At 40.1% G+C, this 21,603-nt stretch overlaps 2 protein-coding genes across 11 annotated transcripts in view; one reads left to right on the top strand and one right to left on the bottom strand.

The window, feature by feature from the left end:
* Positions 1-12,398, top strand: part of FBXL13 (F-box and leucine rich repeat protein 13) — a 304,728-nt gene extending 292,330 nt beyond the window's left edge. For all 9 annotated transcript variants that reach the window (XR_009209023.1, XR_009209022.1, XR_009209020.1 and 6 more), the window contains one exon: positions 12,132-12,398. Coding sequence is in view for 1 of the 9 variants with exons in the window: in XM_058425448.1 (XP_058281431.1) it covers positions 12,132-12,171 (40 nt within the window). In the remaining 8 variants the exon portion in view is untranslated. The remainder of the gene's footprint in view (positions 1-12,131) is intronic.
* Positions 1-21,603, bottom strand: part of FAM185A (family with sequence similarity 185 member A) — a 60,125-nt gene that overhangs the window by 7,124 nt on the left and 31,398 nt on the right. The window contains exon 7 of one of the 2 annotated variants that reach the window (XM_032761266.2): positions 14,785-14,919. The exons of the other annotated variant lie outside the window; for it this stretch is intronic. Coding sequence (XP_032617157.1) covers positions 14,785-14,919 — 135 coding nt within the window. The remainder of the gene's footprint in view (positions 1-14,784; positions 14,920-21,603) is intronic. 2 annotated transcript variants of the gene reach the window in all.

Here is a 21,603-nt window from a genome sequence, read left to right as displayed (position 1 = left end):
GCATTATATAATGTCCTTCTTTGCCTTTGTCTTTTTTTTTTTTTTTTTTTTTGAGACATAGTCTCACTCTGTGGCCCAGGCTAGAGTGCAATGGCATGATCTCGGCTCACTGCAACCTCTGCCTCCCGGGTTCAAGCAATTCTGCCTCAGCCTCCCGAGTAGCTGGGATTACAGGCGCCCGCCACCATGCCTGGCTAATTTTTAAATTTTTAGTAGAGACAGGGTTTCACCATGTTGGCCAGGGTGGTCTTGAACTCCTGACCTCAGGCAATCTACCCACCTCGGCCTCCCAAAGTGCTGGGATTACCGGCATGAGCCACTGCACCTGGCCCCTTCTATGTCTTTTTTAACTGCTGTTGCTTTCAAGTTTGTTTTTCTGATATAATAGCTCCTCCTGCTCACCTTCAGTGTCCACTTGCATGAAATGCCTTTTTCCACCCCTTTACCTTAAGTTTTTGTGAGTCCTTATGTGTTAGGTGAGTCTCTTCAAGCAGCAGATGGTTGGTGAATTCTTATCCATTCTGCAGTTCTTATCTTTTAAGTGGAGCATTTAGGCCGTTTACATTTGATGTTAGTATTGAGATATGAGGTAGCATTCCATTTGTCATTTTATTTGTTGCCTGTGTACTTTGGTTTTTTGTTTTTGTTTTTTAAATTGTATTTTTGTTTTATAGGTCCGGTGAGATTTATGTCTTAAAGAGGTTCTGTTTTGATGTGTTTCCAGGATTTGTTTTAAGATTTAGAGCTCCTTTTAGCAGTTCTTGTAGTGGTGGCTTGGTAGTGGTGAATTCTCTCAGCATTTGTTTGTCTGAAAAAGACTATTTTTCATACACGATGCCTAGTTTCACTGGATACAAAATTCTTGGCTGATAATTGTTTCATTTGAGAAGGCTAAAGATGGGCCCCAATCCCTTCTAGCTTCTAGGGTTTCTGCTGAAAATCTGCTGTTAATCTGATAGGTTTTCCTTTATCGGTTACTTGGTGCTTTTGTCTCACAGTTTAGATTCTTTCTTTTGTCTCAACTTTGGATAACCTGATGTCAATGTGCCTACCCAAAGATCTTTTTGCGATGAATTTCCCAGGTGTTCTTTGTGCTTCTTGTATTTGGATGTCTAGGTCTCTAGCAAGGCCAGGGAAGTTTTCCTCAGTTATTCCCCCAAATATGTTTTCCAAGCTTTTAGATTTCTCTTCTTCCTCAGGAACACCAATTATTCTTAGATTTGGTCATTTAACATAATCCCAGATGTCTTGGAGGCTTTGTTCATATTTTCTTCTTTTTTCTTTGTTGGATTGGGTTAATTCAAAGACCTTGTCTTCAAGCTCTTAATTTCTCTCTTCTACTTATTCAATTCTATTGCTGAGACTTTCCAGAGCATTTTGCATTTCTGTAAGTGTGTCTGTTTCCTGAAGTTTTTATTGTTTTTTATTTATGCTATCTATTTCATTGAATATTTCTCCCTTCACTTCTTGTACCATTTTTTGGATTTCCTTGTATTGGGCTTCGTCTTTCTCTGGTCCCTCCCTGGTTAGCTTAATAACTAACCTTCTGAATTCTTTTTCAGGTAAATCAGGGATTTCTTCTTGGTTTGGATCCATTGCTGGTGAGCTAGTGTGATTTTTGTGGGGTTGTTAAAGAGCCTTGTTTTGTCAGAAAACCAACACAGTTTTCTGGTTCCTTCTCATTTGAGTAGGCTCTGTCAGAGGGAAGGGCTAGGGCTGAAGGCTGTTCAGATTTTGTCCCATGGGGTGTTCTCTTGATGTAATACTAGTCCTCTTTTTCTATGGATGTGGCTTCCTGAGAGCCGAGCTGTAGTGACTGTTATCTCTCTTCTGATCTAGCCACCCAGCAAGTCTACCAGGCTCTGGGCTGGTACGGGGGTTGTCTGCACAGATTCCTGTGATGTGAACCATCTATGGGTCTCTCAGCCATGGATACCAGCACAGTATTTCAGGTGTCTCTTGGGTCCTGTAGGAGCAATCTGCTTCCTTCAAAGGGTCTGTGGGTCCTCTTAGGTTTCCTGATTTATTCCTATGGTTGTTCTGGAGCTAAAATTCATGATGCAAGCCTCTACACGCTGCTCTGTCTGTCCGAGTCGGAGCTGCAATCTAGTCTTGCCACTCCGGGCCACCGGGCTGTCTCCACCTTTAAAAACCCTTACCTATAAGCCATCTGAGAGTTCAAGTGTTACGTATAATCCGCCTGATTCTCCTTGCTTGGTCCCTACAAACAAACGCTTTCCCTTCTCTTGCTACAAGCCTTGGTTTAGGTATGGTATAGATAACGTAGTCTTATTATGCTGGGCGAGTGGACCTCCGTTTGGTTCAATAACAAAATCTGAACTGAGGAGAGTTGTGATTACACTATTGCATTTTATCATAAATGTTTTCTTTGTCGAATCCAAGCACACAAAATATAGAATGATCCTCTTCCTCAGTACAGTTTTTCCTTCTGTTATAATAATAGTACCATGATATTCTCAGCTGAAGAAAAGGTGCTAGATGCTTTGTACCATCTGATCTTTTTGTCAGGTGCTTTTCTGATGCAAATTATTCTCTGAATTCTTATCTCTCCCTTTCACTCTGAGCCATAATCTTGTCTATGTCCTGGGGCTCACTGCGTTTTTCCCACAACACAGTTGAGTATTCAAGGACCTCCTGTAAGGTTTTTCCCTCTTCTTCTCTTGCTATATTTTCAGTATCACAACCCCGTTTTAATTAGCTTTGATAAGCTGGTTAAAATCTCTTACTCTAATTGGTAAATCTCTGTGTTAACTCTAACTCTTCATCAATAAGGGGTTCAGCTTTGTTAAACTGTTCTTTTTCTGTGTCCATGCTGCATTTGGTAGGTCATGATTTTGAGGTACCTTGCACCCAGTTGCTTTTCTGTAATACAGAGTTTCTTTTTCTAGTAATTAAAATAAATGCTGGGCCAGGTGTGGTGGCTCCCGCCTGTAATCCAAGCACTTTGGAGGCCAAGGCAGGCGGATCACCTGACGTCAGGAGTTTGAGACCAGCCGGGCCAACAAACCCCATCTCTGCCAAAATTACAAAAATTAGCTGGGCGTGGTGGCAGGTGCCTGTAATCCCAGCTATTCAGGAGGCTGAGGCAAGAGAATTGCTTGAACCTGGGAGGCAGAGGTTGCAGTGAGCCGAGATGGTGCCATTGCACTCCAGCCTGGGCGACAATAGTGAAACTCTGTCTCAAAATAAAATAAATAAATAAAATTTAAAAATAAAATAAATGTGGAGGAAAGAACTGGAAATCCTGAAATTTTTGTTTTTTCAACTTTTTCTTCTTTTTTTATACCATTTAGCACCAATAATAAAGCATCAATAATAGTAAGGCTTTTCTAAATATCTGAGATCTCTTCCTTAATATATTATTTATCACCTCCCCAATAATATATTTCTTACTTATGGAGTGAAAAGCCTTCAACCTATTTCCTTTTGCAGCAATAGAGGCCAAGCACAGTGTTACTGCTCTCAAGAAAAAGAACACACAAGCAATTTCAGCTTACAGACAATACTCAAAATGGAGGACAGTTTATAAAATTCCATCTAGGTTGCTTGAAAATAGCTTTCTCTATCTTGCCAATAAGTAATTTACTGAAACTTCTTTGTACTTTGACCTGAATCTGTGGAGACTCTATTCTATTAATAATTTGTAAAGTTTATAAATTCCTTCCTACAAAAGTTTTTCAACATGTATTGGAATTTGGGGTTTCAGAAGACTTCCTCCTTATTTACTTCCCTTTGCCAATTAAAATCACACATTGTTTCTTTGACCAAGAAATGGGAAAATGACTACTCTAGCCCTATGCAGTGTGGCTTCTACTAAGTGGGAGGAAAGGCTTCCTAGGACATGTGTTTAACTCTGTAATTTGCTCTCGAAACTCCTGCCCCAGTGTACCCAAATATATGAATCTCTATGTTCTTTTTATTTAACCCACAATATACCTGATCTATTCTGCACTATCAACAAAGACAGGGCTCCAGGAAGTAACTTGCAGAATTGTTTTGTTTAAAAATAGGATTAACAAGCTTCTTGGTAAGGTGAGCTTTTTCCTGCCTCCCTCCCCACTCCCACTTCTAACCCTGTAACATTCTTTGTTTATGCACATTTGGTTCAGAGGGATACTTCTGCTGCTGCCTTATTATTAATAATAGCAGATTAAACTTCAGTGCATCAGGGTTGGAGGATTCTCTTTTATACTACAAACACTTTGGGCCGCCCACTATAGGAAGTGCCATGCTAAGTATATTAGGGAGGTTCGAAAGATGTAAAAAGACACGCCAGTGCTCTCACAAAGCTTACCAACTCACTAGGAAAATAAATTATACACTATGAAACAACATGAAAGTAATTACTCTGAAATTTTACTATTTTTAACACATACATTTCACAAACAAAACCTTTAACACCACATACAATTCCATAACAAAATATTTTAATTTTGTCAACGTTCTTTTTTGTTTGTTTGTTTTTTTGAGACAGCATCTCGCTGTGTCGCTCAGGCTGGAGTGCAGTGGTGTGATCTCGGCTTACTGCAACCTCCGCCTCCCAGGTTCAAATGATTCTCCTGCCTCAGCCTCCCGAGTAGCTGGGACTACAGCCGTGTGCCACCATGCCCAGCTAATTTTTTTGTATTTTTAGTAGAAATGGGGTTTCACCGTGTTAGCCAGGATGGTCTCTATCTCCTGACCTCGTGATCTGCCCGCCTCAGCCTCCCAAAGTGCTGGGATTACAGGCGTGCACCACCGTGCCCAGCCTCAACATTCTTTAACTTTTTACAATCTTCTCTCAACAAAAGTGTAACCCAAGATACCTTGACAAGAAATCTTACAGATAAAAAAATATTTTTGAGCTAGTTTTAATGATGCCTATCCACTAAATTTTCTCTCAAATACTTGGAATAATAATAAAGTCAACAGTACTCTAGGCAAGAGTATACTGAGGAAGTATACAATTAATCAGTTCTTCCCAAAAAATAATCGTAATAGTTTCTTCCTCAAATCTTTTCTTCTGCAATGTCTAATCCCATGCATTGTATTTTTCATCTCAGACACTGTAGTTTTCATTTATAGAAATTCAATTTTGGTCTTCTTTTTATATCTTCCATGTCTTAAGTGTTTGAACAAATGCAATACAGTTATAATAACTTTTATTTTCCTTCTCTGCTAATTCGGTCATCTGTGTCAGTTTTGGGTTGGTTTCAGTTATTCTCTTCATTATAACTCATGGGTTTTTTTGCCCTTTGCATGTCTGATAATCTTTGATTCAATGCTAGACATTGAAACCACCTCTGCAAAAATCATAACTGAGAAAATTATTACAGTGAAAGAGATCTGACATAACCAGCTCCATCTTGCTTCTAATCATCAAGCTGTTCTTGTTCATTTCTAGGTACAGGCTGAACTAACTTTTGGGAGGAACTTAGTTTATAGTTTAGCTCTGAAACCAAGACAGTAACAGCCATTTCCCAAACAAACTCCCTTCCTGCCTCGGGACTAGACTCCCTTTTCAGGACAACAAATTAGCCAAAAGATTAGAAATTGTGGTTTTGGAGTCATGTAGCTGGAAGCTGCAAGATTCTAAACCTCCCCAAATTGCTCCTGCGGATAACATCACTATTGTAAAACCTAAGATCAGTGCTTGAGATATTTTGCAGACCCTAAACTCAGTCGATCGGCTGGCATAACCCAGATTGATAAGCTGGTTTATCTGGTCTTGTGGCCCCCAGTCAGGAACTGACTCAGCACAAAAGGACAGCTCTGACTCCCTATGATTCCCTCATCTCAGACTGACTAATCAAAACTCCCAACTCACTGTTCCCCTATCAAATTATCCTTAAAAACTCAGATCGTCAGATTCTCAGGGAGACTGATTTAAGTAATAATAAAACTGGTCTCCTGCATAGCCAGCTCTGCATGAATTTCTCTTTCTCTACTGCAATTCCCCTGTCTTGATAAGTTGGCTCTTTCTAGGCAGTCGGCAAGGTGAACCTGTTGGGTGGGTTACAACATTGTGAATTTTACTTTGTTGGGTGCTGGATATTTTTGTATTCCTGTAAATCTTGAGCTTTGTTCAAGGATGCAGTTAAGTTACTTGGAAACAGTTTAAGCCTTTCATCTCTTGCTTTTATAATTTGTTAGGCAATTATAGAGTGGTGCTCAGCCTAAGACTAATTGTTTCCCACTACTAAATGCTCTACCCAATGCCCCATGAGTTATGATTTGCTTTCCAGTCTGGTGGGAAGAACAGGCATTATTCCTGGACCTGTGTGAGCACCAGGTTCTATTCCCTCTGGTATGTTGTCCTATGAATCCTGTCTTGATCTTTATTGACCCTCATCTTGATCTCCCTAACTCAGGGAGTGTTCTAGACTCAAGACCAGTTCCCTTTTCCTGTACTGGAGCCTGGAGACTCTCTCAAGGCAGTAAGCAGGGCTCATCTTGTTTGTTTCCTGTATCTGCTTAATTTTTAAATTTTTTTGTCATTGTTTCAGGTGGGAAGGTAAGTCAGACCCCTTTAACTTCATCCTGCCCAGAAGACTTCATTATTTTTCTTTCTCCCTCTCCCTGCCTTCTTTCCACCCTCTTTTTAAACTTATTTTGAAATAATTTCATATTCACAAGAAGTTACAAAAACAGTAGAAAGAGGTTCTGTATACCCATCACTCAGTTCCCCTAATGGTGACAGCTTCTATAACTATACTGCACTATCAAAACCAGGAAATTAGCTGGCAAATTAACTGGACTATAGACCTTACTCAAATTTCACCAGTTTTTACATGCATTCATTTTTTTGGGTATGTCTTTGTATATACTCATGACATTTTATCTATCACATATATAGATTCATATAACCATAATTTTAATCAAGATATGGAACTGTTCTGTCACTACAAAGGAAGTCCCTTGCCATGTCCCTTTAAAGTCATACTCTCCTTCTCCTTCCCTAACCTATGGCAACCACTTGTCTATTCTCTACATCTTTAATTTTGTCGTTTCAAGAATGTTATATAAATGGAATCATAGAATACGGACCATTTTGAGATTGGCTTTTTTCACTCAGAATAATGCCCTTAAATTCCCTTCAAGTTGTTTACATCAACAGATTGTTCCCTTTGTCGGTGAATTACCTTATGTGGACATACCATGAGTCGTATGAACATTCAGTCATGGAAAGATATTTAAGTCATTTCCAGTTTTTGGCTATTACAAATAAAGCTGTGAACATCTGTGTACAGGTTTTTGTGTGAACATAAGTTTCATTTCCCCAGGATAAATGCCCAGGAATATAAATGCTAGGTGATTAATGGTAGTTTCTTTTTTTTTCTATTTTTTTAAGAAACTGCCAGATTGAATTATAGAGTAGCTGTATCATTTTACATTCCCACCAGTAATGTAGAAGAGATCCAGTTTCTCTGCACACTTGCCAGCATTTGAATAATCAGTATTTTTAATTTTAGCCATTCTAGTAAGTATGTAGTATTTTATTCTGGTTTTAATTTGCATTTCCCTAATAGCTACTGATGGTAAATATCTTTTTGTGTATTTATTTGCCATCATATATCTTCTGTGGTTGCACTGTTTCTTAAATGTTACAAGATTAAACTTGTGTGTGCATGAATCATGTTTTCTTCACTACTGGGGATAGTTCACTTAGGATAAGGATTTGGCTATGGTTTAATATTTCTTGAATGACAAAAATAAATACAAAGACAATAATAAAACAAAACCCCACGGGCATTACAAACAGAACTCATAATGCTCTAAGATTGGGGCCTGCACTTTGAACTCTAGTCTAGGAATCAGCAAACTATAGCTCACAGGCCAAATCTGGCCAGGGGCCTGTTTTTGTATGCCCTGAAAGCTTAGAAGGGCTTTTACTTTTTGGGGGCGGGGGGGATGGAGTCTCCTTTTGTCACCCAGGCTGGAGTCCAGTGGCACGATCTCGGCTCACTGCAATCTCTGCCTCCTGGGTTCAAGCAATTCTCACTGCCTTAGCCTCCCGAGTAGCTGGGATTTCAGGCACCCGCCACCATGCCCAGCTAATTTTTGTATATTTAGTAGAGATAGGATTTCGCCATGTTGGCCAGGCTGGTCTCTAACTCCTGACCTTAGGTGATCCACCCACCTCGGCCTCCCAAAGTGCTGGGATTACAGGTGTGAGCCACCATGCCCAGCCGGGCTTTTACATTTTTAAAGGGTTATTAAAAAACAAAAAGATATATGCAACAGAGTCCATATGTAGTCTGCTAAGTCTAACATATTTACTATGTGGCGTTTACAGATAAAGTTTGCAGATGAATGGAAAGAAAACCTGATCTTCTTTTTTGGGGCAAACATTAACAACATTGACATCTGATTACCCATGATACTCTCAAGATCTTACACTTTAACAAAAAGGTGGGGAAATAAAAACACCATAAAAGTGGCCGGGTGCAGTGGCTCATGCCTGTAATCCCAGCACTTTGGGAGGCCGAGGTGGGCGGATCATGAGGTCAGGAGATGAGACCAGCCTGGCCAATATGGTGAAACCCCATCTCTACTAAAAATACAAAAATTAGCCAGGCATGGTGGCAGGTGCCTGTAGTCCCAGCTACTCGGGAGGCTGAGGCAGAAGAACCACTGGAACCCGGGAGGCAGAGGTTGCAGTGAGCCGAGATGGCGCCACTGCACTCCAGCCTGGGTGACAGAGACAGACTCCATCTCAAAAAAAAAAAAAAAATCACCATAAAAGCACCACGACTTGAAAACATTTCCTACATTAACTCCCTGTCAAAGTATTTTTAAGTAGATAGCTATAAGCCTTAGAGCATTCTTCATTCTGTTATTGAATTTCTTCTATGTGGTCCTGAAATATATATACATTGCTGACAAATTCATGTGCTATAAGCTTTGAAAAACCAAAAACTTCAGTGGGTTCTAAAATCAGAGCTATTTCCAAGAGTTAGTCATATCAAAAGACTGGATTTTTCCCGATTTGGAGAGAAAACAGTGTCCCTAGATTTTTAAAGTGGCATCTTATGAGCTTAGTCTCATTTCAACCTCTTTTCCAACCCATGAACCAGTATTCCATTATAAATAACAATTCCATTGTATGTTATTACTCTCTGTCCTTTAGACAAGATAAGAACCCTTTTCTGACTTGGTGGTTTGTTTTTATCCCAAAAGAATTTATGTTGTATATGCTTTATATTTCCAGTTTTACTAAAATGAGGTAAACCCAGTAGTGCTAGCTTCCCTGCTGTCCAGACAATGACAAACACCAATCCATTCACTGGCAACACACTTTACCTCTAATATTCTTTGAACATTTAAACATCTAAATTGTGGAGTTGTAAAGACAAAAGGACTTTGTACCACATGCATACCTGGGCTTGGAGACTTGATGTTTACCACAGTCAAGTTTCATATCTAAGTTGATGAACCAAGTCTAAAACCTAATAGAGAAGCCAACTTATTAGAAGTATCTTACCTAAGCCACTCACAACATGTTAAATTTGCCACACATGGGTAGAGGACAAAACTTAGAATCAAGACTCTCATAAAGATTAGAGAATGCAGCCCCAATACACACTTGTGCATAGCTTTTTAGTAGGTAAATGTTTCAGCCTGAGAGTCTCAGGTTTCCTTTTGACCTCAGAATAGCACATAATACGTGTAAATCATGGTAGGAATTATACACCTGAGTTATTTATCAGTGACAGCAATAGCAAAGGAAACCATGGAGCAGGAAATCAAATAAAATTATAGAGCTGACACATCAAAACCCTGTGGGAAGCCGGAACCTAAGGGACTAAATTTTACTGGCATGGCTTCTTGCAGAGATTATCCAGAAGTCATGCTGCAGATAAAATCCAGGCTCTTAGCAATAAGAGTATTTCTGTTTTTATCCCTCATGGGCTCTATGAGGAAGGCCCAGATGAGCTGAGCTCAGCTGTCTATAATAATAGCTCACATATAAAGCTGCTCATTATTTCCAAAATTTGGTTTCAGATTGGAAATCTTCACAGAAAAAAGCAATCTGCTCTGATTTTCTAGGCCTCTTAAATTATTTCATCCAGTTGATACATAAGGCCTGTGGCTGACTGGGTACCAAACAGTTTTAAAACCAAATGAAATATGGAAGTTCCTCTTAAACCCAATCACCTGTTCATACTCACAGCTCCCTCCAGAGGCTGCTGCTGTCTTCACCTGAGGTCCTGTTGCATTATTACTTTAATGGATTTAATTTGCTATCAGAGACAACATACAGATCCATCTGGGGGCCAACCTCATAGGATAGTCTGTGCTACTCTGCAAAACAATGCTTGATCAGTACCTAGATTCTTCCACTGTGAACAGGAAATAAACTCATAATTCTGCAATTTGGCCCTTCCTGGTTCAGGAGGTGAGGCCGGAGTATAAGCCATAATAACAAGTAACACACAAAAAGAACTCAATAGGCTAAGGCACTTCATAATAACCAATGAGGTAAGCATGCATCTTCCTCATAGCATTCATTCGTCTTTATCTTCAAGCAAAAGTTACTGAAGGCCTATTTATTTGCTGAGTTTAAGATAGCTCACTACGTCGTCCAGGCCCCTGTACTCCTTCTGCTGAATTACTGCAGTGACCTCCTAAAAAACAAAAGTCGTTTTTTTCTCCTTCATCCACCATTGTTCTTTCTCATCTATCCCCACTCAACATTCAGAGTGATCTTTCTAACACACAAACCTGATTATGTGAACCCCAAGTTAAAATCTTCCAAGGGCTTCCCAATGCTCTTAATATAAAAATCCAAACTGTCCCATATGATCTGACCTCTCCCAAACTCTCCAGCCTACTTTTATGCCACCTTCCCCTTTACTCTCTATACTTTGGCCATATTTGACTTCTCTCACTTCCTCACCCCTGTGTTCTCACAGTACAATATACATACGTTTATACTAACATTGATCCCACTGTACTGTATTCTCTGGTTTGCCTTTCCTCACTAGAATGTAAGCTCCTCAGAAGGCAGTGAGACCATGCTTTATATTACCCTTGCACTCCCAGTTTCCGGCAGTGTTGACTCAAACATTTGTTGAGTAACTGAGCAAATAAAGAAAAATGGAGAAGACAGGAGAATGAGGAGGTAGGCTAGGGAAAGATAATTTTGTTTTTAAACATCAAGTTTTAGGTGGCACTGGTTTAGTGGAATAGAAATGCACAAGAACAACAGAGATCAGGTCTGCATGTATTGACTTGGAAGTTACGTACATAGAAATAATGACTGAAGTCGTGAGAATAGTTTTAAAACTAAATCTAAATTTTAGAAAGGCATATGATTCTATGAATAAACGAATAAAAATATGACAAAATAGCTTTAGCTTATAATTCAAACATGCTTACATATCCAAATAATTTTGGTTATGCTATGATTCAGAGCACAGTTAAACAAACTTGTATTATTGTTTTAGATTATTGGGACCAAAAATAGGTAACTCTCTTGGCTCCTTATCAAATTCAAGACATTAGATCACTAGTTGATTCTCACTATATTTGATATCCAGTCACACACTGCATAATAATGTTTCAGTCAACGATGAACTACAGAAATGATGGTTGTCCCATAAGATTATAATAGAGGTAAAAAACTCCTATCACCTAGTGACTTCGTAGCCACCCTAATGGTCATTTAAATGCAACGCACTACCCGCATTTGTGGTGATGCTGGTGTAAACAAACCCACTCCACTGTCATAAAAAAGTATAGCACATGGCCGGGCGCGGTGGCTCACGCTTGTAATCCCAGCACTTTGGGAGGCCGAGGCGGGCGGATCACGAGGTCAGGAGATCGAGACCACGGTGAAACCCCGTTTCTACTAAAAATACAAAAAATTAGCCGGGCGTGGTGGTGGGCGCCTGTAGTCCCAGCTACTCGGAGAGGCTGAGGCAGGAGAATGGCGTGAACCCGGGAGGCAGAGCTTGCAGTGAGCGGAGATCATGCCACTGCACTCCAGCCTAGGCAACAGAGCGAGACTCCGTCTAAAAAAAAAAAAAAAGTATAGCACATATGTTATGTGTAGTTCATAATACTTGATAATGAGAATAAATGACCATGTTACTGATTTATGTATTTACTATACTTTTTATCCTTAGAGTGTATATCTTCTGCTTATTAAAAAAAAAAAAGTTATGATACAACAGCCTCAGGCAGGTCCTTCAGGAAGTATTCCAGAAGAAGGCATCATCATCACAGGAGATGACAGCTCCACATGTGTTATTGCCCCTGAAGGCCTTTCAGTGGGAAAAGATGTGGAGGTGAAAGTGATATTGACGTTGTTGACCCAGTAAAGGCCTAGACTAATGTGTGTGTTTGTGTCTTCATTTTTAACAAAGTTTAAAAAGTAAAATTAAAAAAAATTAATTATTTTAAAAACAGAAAAAAGCTTACAGAATAAAGATAGAAAAGTATATCTCTACAGCTGTAAAATGTGTTTGTGTTTCAAGCTAAGTATTATTACAAAAGAGTCAAAAAGTTTTTTATTTTATTTTTTTCTGAGAGGGAGTCTCGCTCTGTTGCTCAGGCTGGAGTGCAGTGGCGCGATCTTGGCTCATTGCACCCTCTGCCTCCTGGGTTCAAGGGATTCTTTTTCCTCGGCCTCCCGAGTAGCTGAGATGACAGGCGCCTGCCACCACGCCTGGCTAATTTTTGTATTTTAGTAGAGACGGGGGTTTCACCATGTTGGTCAGGCTGGTCTCGAACTCCTGACCTCAAACGATCTGCCCGCCTCGGCCTCCCAAAGTGCTGGGATTACAGGCGTAAGCCACCACGCCCAGCCTCAAAAAATTTTTAAAAATGTAAGTTTATAAAGTAAAAATGTTCTTTGGGAAGTTGAGGCGGGAGGATCACTTAAGGCCAGGAGCTGAAGACAAGCCTGGGAAACATAGCAAGGCCTTGCCTCTACTAAAAACTTTTTAAAAATTAGCTGGCCGTGGTAGTACACACCTGTAATCCTAGCTACTAGGGAGGCAGAGGCAGAAGGATCACTTGAGCCCAGAGTTTGAGTTTATAGTGAGCTATAATTGCACTCCAGTCTATACAACAGAGAAAGCAGCTATCTCTAGAATAAATAAAGTAAAAAAGTTACAGTAAACTAAGGCTAATTTATTATTGAAGAAACTTAAAAATAAATTTAGTGTAGCCTAACCATACAGTGTTTATAAAGTCTATAGTAGTAAAGTCCTAGGCCTTCACATGCACTCACCACTCATCATACTGACTCACTCAGAGCAACTTCCAGTCCTGCAAGCTCCATTTATGTTAAGTGCCCTATACAGGCGTACCATGTTTTATCTTTTATGCCATATTTTTACTGTACCTTTTCTATATATAGATATACAAATACCATTGTGTTACAATTGCCTACAGTTTTCAGTACAGTAGCCTGCTGTACAGGGTGTAGCCTAGGAACAATAGGCTACTACACAGCCTCGGTGTGTAGTAGGCTGTACCATCTAGGTTTGTATAAGTTCACTCTATAATGTTCACGTGACAACAAAATTGCCTAATAACACATTTCTCAGAATGTATCTCTGTCATTAAGTGACGCATGACTGTACTTAGATTTTCATCAAATTTTCGCCACATAACTATGAGTCTGCCCATTAGGCAGCATGCAGTTATATCGGGGAGTGTATAGGTATTATTTTTATTCCTGTTATGTTTTTTATTAATATTCTATGAATTTTAACAGACAACTTTCTTAATTTTCATGACATATAAAATCAATACTTAAAACTGAAATTTGATCTTATGAAGACCACCCTCCCCTACTCCCCAATTCTTCCTTTTTCTAGTTGGCATCTCGTGGGTTTAGCTTGTAGCATTCATCTGTATACATGGTCTAATTGCAATGTCCTCCTTGATGCTATTCTGGTAAAATTTAAAGGAAAACTTCACCAGCATTAATTTTTTTATTCATTAAAACAACAAACCTCGGCCAGGCACAGTGCTCATGCCTGTAATCCCAGCACTTTGGGAGGCCGAGGTGGGCTGATCACCTGAGGTCAGAAATTTGAGAGCAGCCTGGCCAACATGGCGAAACCCTGTCTCTATTAAAGATACAAAAAAAAATTAGCCGGGCATGGTGGCGCACACCTGTAGTCCCAGCTACTCAGGAGGGTGAGGCAGCAGAATCGTTTGAACCCGGGAGGCGGAGGTTGCAGTGAGCCAAGGTCACGCCACTGCACTCCAGTATGGGCAATAGAGCAAGACTCTGTCTCAAACAACAACAACAACAACAACAAAAACCAACCAATAACAAACCTTAAAAATATAGTATCAGCCACCAGTGCAGCCAGATATAATGAAAAATGTGCAAAAATGATTCACATTTGTGGGACTGAGAATTTGTTGTTCTGAAAGAGCAAGTTTAAAATGTACATACCCAAAAAAATTCTGATTTACTCTAGTCATACGAAGTTAGTTTTAAATTTTGCGTTATAATATATGTATTCAGTTTATTTTTAAGTTCAAGAATTAGAAAGCACCTCTTCTAGAAAATTTAAAAATCAATTTTACCCAATGACAGGACTAATGAGTGTTCCTAAATGATTTAATGAGGTCTTTTTAAACCAAATGTCTGCATCATATTAATGATAAGCAACTAGAAGAAAAAAAGATGTCAAACATGAGGACGTAATAATGGAAAAATATGAAAAAGCTAAAATTTCCGTTAAGTGTACCACATTTCTACTTATGTATGGAGAATGGCTATTCATCTGACAGAGCAAAATGCAGCCTCCTTACCAGTCACTGTTACAACATCATCTTTACGAGCTTCAACCATTTCCTGAACATGGACTTCTGAGTTAACATCAACCTCTTTCCCTGATAACTGTAAATGAGCTTGAAGTGAAGATGGGACCTTGACAATAATAGAACCTGTAATAAATATAATGGAGAGCTTAGTAATATAAAGAAATCAAAAGTACCAGAGTCTATTATAAATTTGACTGAAAGGGTAGCATTGCTCCTGGGACACTGTTTTTACTCCTCAGCACACAGTATTTATTTAAACCTTTTCCTTATTCCCAGGTGCCCAAAGTTTCCTTACTCTCAAGGCATTCACAGTAACTTTTGTCAAGAATATGGGTTATTAGCACATTATTAACTACTAGTTCTTCTTTTGCCAATAGTCCTACACAGCTCATCCAACACCAGAAAGTAAGTAATTTACTACACATGTAGCTTACAGATAGGATTTACCATTGAGCATTTAATATGAGCCAGACCCCTAATTATATTGTTTTAATCCCCATATTAACTTTATGAGGTATTATTATCACCCAATTTTATAGATAAGAACTTGCTCAAGTTCCCACTAGTGCTAGTGCTGGAACCTAGACTCAGCTCAATAATTACAAAGCCCATGCTTTTTTTTTGTTTTTATACTTTAAGTTTTAGGGCACATGTGCATAACATGCAGGTTAGTTACATATATATATGTGCGATGTCGGTGTGCTGCACACATTAACTCGTCATTTAATGTTAGGTATATCTCCTAATACTATCCCTCCCCCCTCCCCCACCCCACAACAGGCCCCAGTGTGTGATGTTCCCCCTCCTGTGTCCATGTGTTCTCACTGTTCAGTTCCCACCTATGAGTGAGAACATGCGGTGTTTGGTTTTTTGTCCTTGAGATACTTTGCTGAGAATGATGGTTTCCAGCTTCATCCATGTCCCTACAAAGGACATGAACTCATCATTTTTTATGGCTGCATAGTATTCCATGGTGTATATATGCCACATTTTCTTAATCCAGTCTATCATTGTTGGACATTTGGGTTGGTTCCAAGTCTTTGCTATTGTGAATAGTGCCGCAGTAAACATACGTGTGCATGTGTCTTTATAGCAGCATGATTTATAATCCTTTGGGTATATACCCAGTAATGGGACGGCTGGGTCAAATGGTATTTCTAGTTCTAGATCCCTGAGGAATTGCTACACTGACTTCCACATGGTTGAACTAGTTTACAGTCCCAACAACAGTGTAAAAGTGTTTCTATTTCTCCACATCCTCTCCAGCACCTGTTTCCTGACTTTTTAATGATGGCCATTCTAACTGGTGTGAGATGGTATCTCATTGCGGTTTTGATTTGCATTTCTCTGATGGCCAGTGATGATGAACATTTTTTCATGAGTCTTTTGGCTGCATAAATATCTTTTTTTGAGAAGTGTCTGTTCATATCCTTCGCCCACTTTTTGATGGGGCTGTTTGTTTTTTTCTTGTAAATTTGTTTGAGTTCATTGTAGATTCTGGATATTAGCCCTTTGTCAGATGAGTAGATTGCAAAAAATTTCTCCCATTCTGTAGGTTGCCTGTTCACTCTGATGGTAGTTTCTTTTGCTGTGCAGAAGCTCTTTAGTTTAATTAGATCCCATTTGTCAATTATGGCTTTTGTTGCCATTGCTTTTGGTGTTTTAGACATGAAGTCCTTGCCCATGCCTATGTCCTGAATGGTATTGCCTAGGTTTTCTTCTAGGGATTTTACGGTTTTAGGTCTAACATGTAAGTCTTTAATCCATCTTGAATTAATTTTTGTATAAGGTGTAAGGAAGGGATCCAGTTTCAGCTTTCTAGATATGGCTAGCCAGTTTTCCCAGCACCATTTATTAAATAGGGAATCCTTTCCCCATTTCTTGTTTTTGTCACGTTTGTCAAAGATCAGATGGTTGTAGATACGTGGCATTATTTCTGAGGGCTCTGTTCTGTTCCATTGGTCTATATCTCTGTTTTGGTACCAGTACCATGCTGTTTTGGTTACTGTAGCCTTGTAGTATAGTTTGAAGTCAGGTAGCATGATGCCTCCAGCTTTCTTCTTTTGGCTTAGGATTGACTTGGTGATGCGGGGCTCTTTTTTGGTTCCATATGAACTTTAAAGTAGTTTTTTCCAATTCTGTGAAGAAAGTCATTGGTAGCTTGATGGGGATGGCATTGAATCTATAAATTACCTTGGGCAGTATGGCCATTTTCACAATATTGATTCTTCCTACCCATGAGCATGGAATGTTCTTCCATTTGTTTGTATCCTCTTTTATTTCATTGAGCAGTGGTTTGTATTTCTCCTTGAAGAGGTCCTTCACGTCCCCTGTAAGTTGAATTCCTAGGTATTTTATTCTCTTTGAAGCAATTGTGAATGGGAGTTCACTCCTGATTTGGCTCTCTGTCTGTTATTGGTGTATAAGAATGCTTGTGATTTTTGCACATTGATTTTGTATCCTGAGACTTTGCTGAAGTTGCCTATCAGCTTAAGGAGATTTTGGGCTGAGACAATGGAGTTTTCTAGATATACAGTCATGTCATCTGCAAACAGAGACAATTTGACTTCCTCTTTTCCTAATTGAATACCCTTTATTTCCTTCTCCTGCCTAATTGCCCTGGCCAGAACTTCCAACACTATGTTGAATAGGAGTGGTGAGAGAGGGCATCCCTGTCTTGTGCCAGTTTTCAAGGGGAATGCTTCCAGTTTTTGCCCATTCAGTATGATATTGGCTGTGGGTTTGTCATAGATAGCTCTTATTATTTTGAGATACGTCCCATCAATACCTAATTTATTGAGAGTTTTTAGCATGAAGGGTTGTTGAATTTTGTCAAAGGCCTTTTCTGCATCTATTGAGATAATCATATGGTTTTTGTCGTTGGTTCTGTTTACACGCTGGATTATGTTTATTGATTTGCATATATTGAACCAGCCTTGCATCCCAGGGATGAAGCCCACTTGATCATGGTAGATAACCTTCTTGATGTGCTGCTGGATTCAGTTTGCCAGTATTTTATTGAGGATTTTTGCATCGATGTTCATCAGGGATATTGGTCTAAAATTCTCTTTTTCTGTTCTGCCTCTGCCAGGCTTTGGTATCAGGATGATGCTGGCCTCATAAACTGAATTAGGAAGGATTCCCTCTTTTTCTATTGATTGGAATAGTTTCAGAAGGAATGGTACCAGCTCCTCCTTGTACCTCTGGTAGAATTCGGCTGTGAATCCATCTGGTCCTGGACTCTTTTTGGTTGGTAAGCTATTAATTATTGCCTCAATTTCAGAGCCTGTTATTGGTCTAGTCAGAAATTCAACTTCTTCCTGGTTTAGCCTTGGGAGGGTATATGTGTTGAGGAATTTATCCATTTCTTCTAGATTTTCTAGTTTATTTGCATAGAGGTGTTTATAGTATTCTCTGATGGTAGTTTGTAGTTCTGTGGGATTGCTGGTGATATCCCCTTTATCATTTTTTATTGCATCTATTTGATTCTTCTCTCTTTTCTTCTTTATTAGTCTTGCTAGCGGTCTATCCATTTTGTTGATCTTTTCAAAAAACCAGCTCCTGGATTCATTGATTTTTTGAAGGGTTTTTTGTGTCTCTATTTCCTTCAGTTCTGCTCTGATCTTAGTTATTTCTTGCCTTCTGCTAGCTTTTGAGTGTTTGCTCTTGCTTCTCTAGTTCTTTTAATTGTGATGTTAGGGTGTCAATTTTAGATCTTTCCTGCTTTCTCTTGTGGGCATTTAGTGCTATAAATTTCCCTCTACACACTGCTTTGAATGTGTCCCAGAGATTCTGGTATGTTGTGTCTTTGTTCTCGTTGGTTTCAAAGAACATCTTTATTTCTGCCTTCATTTCGTTATGTACCCAGTAGTCATTCAGGAGCAGGTTGTTCAGTTTCCATGTAGTTGAGCGGTTTCGAGTGAGTTTCTTAATCCTGAGTTCTAGTTTGATTGCACTGTGGTCTGAGAGAGTTTGTTATAATTTCTGTTCTTTTACATTCACTGAGGAGTGCTTTACTTCCAACCAAGTGGTCAATTTTGGAATAAGTGCGGTGTGGTGCTGAGAAAAATGTATATTCTGTTGATTTGGGGTGGAGAGTTCTGTAGATGTCTATTAGGTCTGCTTGGTGCAGAGCTGAGTTCAATTCTTGGATATCCTTGTTAACTTTCTGTCTCGTTAATCCGTCTAATGTTCACAGTGGAGTATTAAAGTCTCCCATTATTATTGTGTGGGAGTTTAAGTCTCTTTGTAGGTCTCTAAGGACTTGCTTTATGAATCTGGGTGCTCCTGTATTGGGTGCATATATATTTAGGATAGTTAGCTCTTCTTGTTGAATTGATCCCTTGGCCATTATGTAATGGCCTTCTTTGTCTCGTTTGATCTTTTTTGGTTTAAAGTCTGTTTTATCAGAGACTAGGATTGCAACCCCTGCCTTTTTTTGTTTTCCATTTGCTTGATAGATCTTCCTCCATCCCTTTATTTTGAGCCTATGCGTGTCTCTGCACATGAGATGAGTTTCCTGAATACAGCACACTGAAGGTTCTTGACTCTTTATCCAGTTTGCCAGTCTGTGTCTTTTAATTGGAGCATTTAGCCCATTTACATTTAAGGTTAATATTGTTATGTGTGAATTTGATCCTGTCATTATGATGTTAGCTGGTTATTTTGCTCGTTAGTTGATGCAGTTTCTTCCTAGCCTCGATGGTCTTTACAATTTGTCTTATTTTTGCAGTGGCTGGTAGGCTGGTACTGGTTGTTCCTTTCCATGTTTAGTGCTTCCTTCAGGAGCTCTTTTAGGGGAAGCCTGGTGGTGACAAAATCTCTCAGCATTTGCTTGTCTGTAAAGGATTTTATTTCTCCTTCACTTATGAAGCTTAGTTTGGCTGGATATGAAATTCTGGGTTGAAAATTCTTTTCTTTAAGAACGTTGAATATTGGCCCTCACTCACTTCTGGCTTGTAGAGTTTCTGCTGAGAGATCAGCTGTTAGTCTGATGGGCTTCCCTTTGTGGGTAACCCGACCTTTCTCTCTGGCTGCCCTTAACATTTTTTCCTTCATTTCAACTTTGGTGAATCTGACAATTATGTGTCTTGGAGTTGCTTTTCTCGAGGAGTATCTTTGTGGCGTTCTCTGTATTTCCTGAATCTGAATGTTGGCCTGCCTTGCTAGATTGGGGAAGTTCTCCTGGATGATATCCTGCAGAGTGTTTTCCAACTTGGTTCCATTCTCCCTGTCACTTTCAGGTACACCAATCAGACGTAAATTTGGTCTTTTCACATAGTCCCATATTTCTTGGAGGTTTTGTTCATTTCTTTTTATTCTTTTTTCTCTAAACTTCTCGCTTCATTTCATTCATTTCATCTTCCATCACTGATACCCTTTTTTCCAGTTGATTGAATCAGCTGCTGAGGCTTGTGCATTCGTCACATAGTTCTCATGCCTTGGTTTTCAGCTCCATCAGGTCCTTTAAGGACTTCTCTGCATTGGTTATTCTAGTTAGCCATTCATCTAATTTTTTTTCAAGGTTTTTAACTCCTTTGCCATGGGTTCAAACTTCCTCCTTTAGCTCAGAGTAGTTTGATTGTCTGTAGCCTTCTTCTCTCAACTTGTCAAAGTCATTCTCCGTCCAGCTTTGTTCCGTTACTGGTGAGGAGCTGTGTTCCTTTGGAGGAGGAGAGGCACTCTGATTTTTAGAGTTTCCAGTTTTTCTGCTCTGTTTTTTCCCCCATCTTTGTGGTTTCATCTACCTTTAGTCTTTGATGATGGTGACGTACAGATGGGGTTTTGGTGTGGATGTCCTTTCTGTTTGTTAGTTTTCCTTCTAACAGTCAGGACCCTCAGCTGCAGGTCTGCTGGAGGTCCACTCCAGACGCTGTTTGCCTGGGTATCAGCAGCAGAGGCTGCAGAACAGTGGATATTGGTGAACAGCAGATGTTGCTGCCTGATCGTTACTCTGGAAGTTTTGTCTCAGAGGAGTACCTGGCCATGTGAGGTGTCAGTCTGCCCCTACTGGGGGATGCCTCCCAGTTAGGCTACTTGGGGTTCAGGGACCCACTTGAGGCAGTCTGTCCATTCTCAGATGTCCAACTACATGCTGGGAGAACCAGTACTCTCTTTAAGGCTGTCAGGCACATTTAAGTTTGCAGAGCTTTCTGCTGCCTTTTGTTTGGCTGTGCCCTGCCCCCAGATGTGGAGTCTACAGAGGCAGGCAGGCCTCCTTGAGCTGCGGTGGGCTCCACCCAGTTCGAGCTTCATGGCCGCTTTGTTTACCTACTCAAGCCTCGGCAATGGCGGGCACCCCTCCCCCAGCCTCAGCTGCCGCCTTGCAGTTTGATCTCAGACTGCTGTGCTAGCAATGAGCGAGGCTCCGTGGGTGTAGGACCCTTGGAGCCAGGTGCGGGATATAATCTCCTGGTGTGCTCTTTGCTAAGACCGTTGGAAATGCGCAGTATTAGGGTGGGAGTGACCTGATTTTCCAGGTGCCGTCTGTCACCCCTTTCTTTGACTAGGAAAGGGAATTCCCTGACCCCTTGCGCTTCCCGGGTGAGGCGATGCCTCGCCCTGCTTCGGCTCACGCTCGGTGCGCTGCCCCCACTGTCCTGCACCCACTTTCCGACATTCCCCAGTGAGAGGAACCTGGTATCTCAGTTGGAAATGCAGATATCACCTGTCTTCTGCGTCGCTCATGCTGGCAGCTGTAGACTGGAGCTGTTCCTATTCGGCCATCTTGGCTCCACCCCAAAGCCCATGCTTTTAACCACCATGATATTTCACACACTCCTACCTCATCGTAGTACAGGACTTGTG

The sequence above is a fragment of the Hylobates moloch genome, unplaced genomic scaffold (assembly GCF_009828535.3).
Source record: "Hylobates moloch isolate HMO894 unplaced genomic scaffold, HMol_V3 SCAFFOLD_1, whole genome shotgun sequence".
NCBI lineage: Eukaryota > Metazoa > Chordata > Mammalia > Primates > Hylobatidae > Hylobates > Hylobates moloch.
This window is presented reverse-complemented; position numbering and strand designations above follow the sequence as displayed.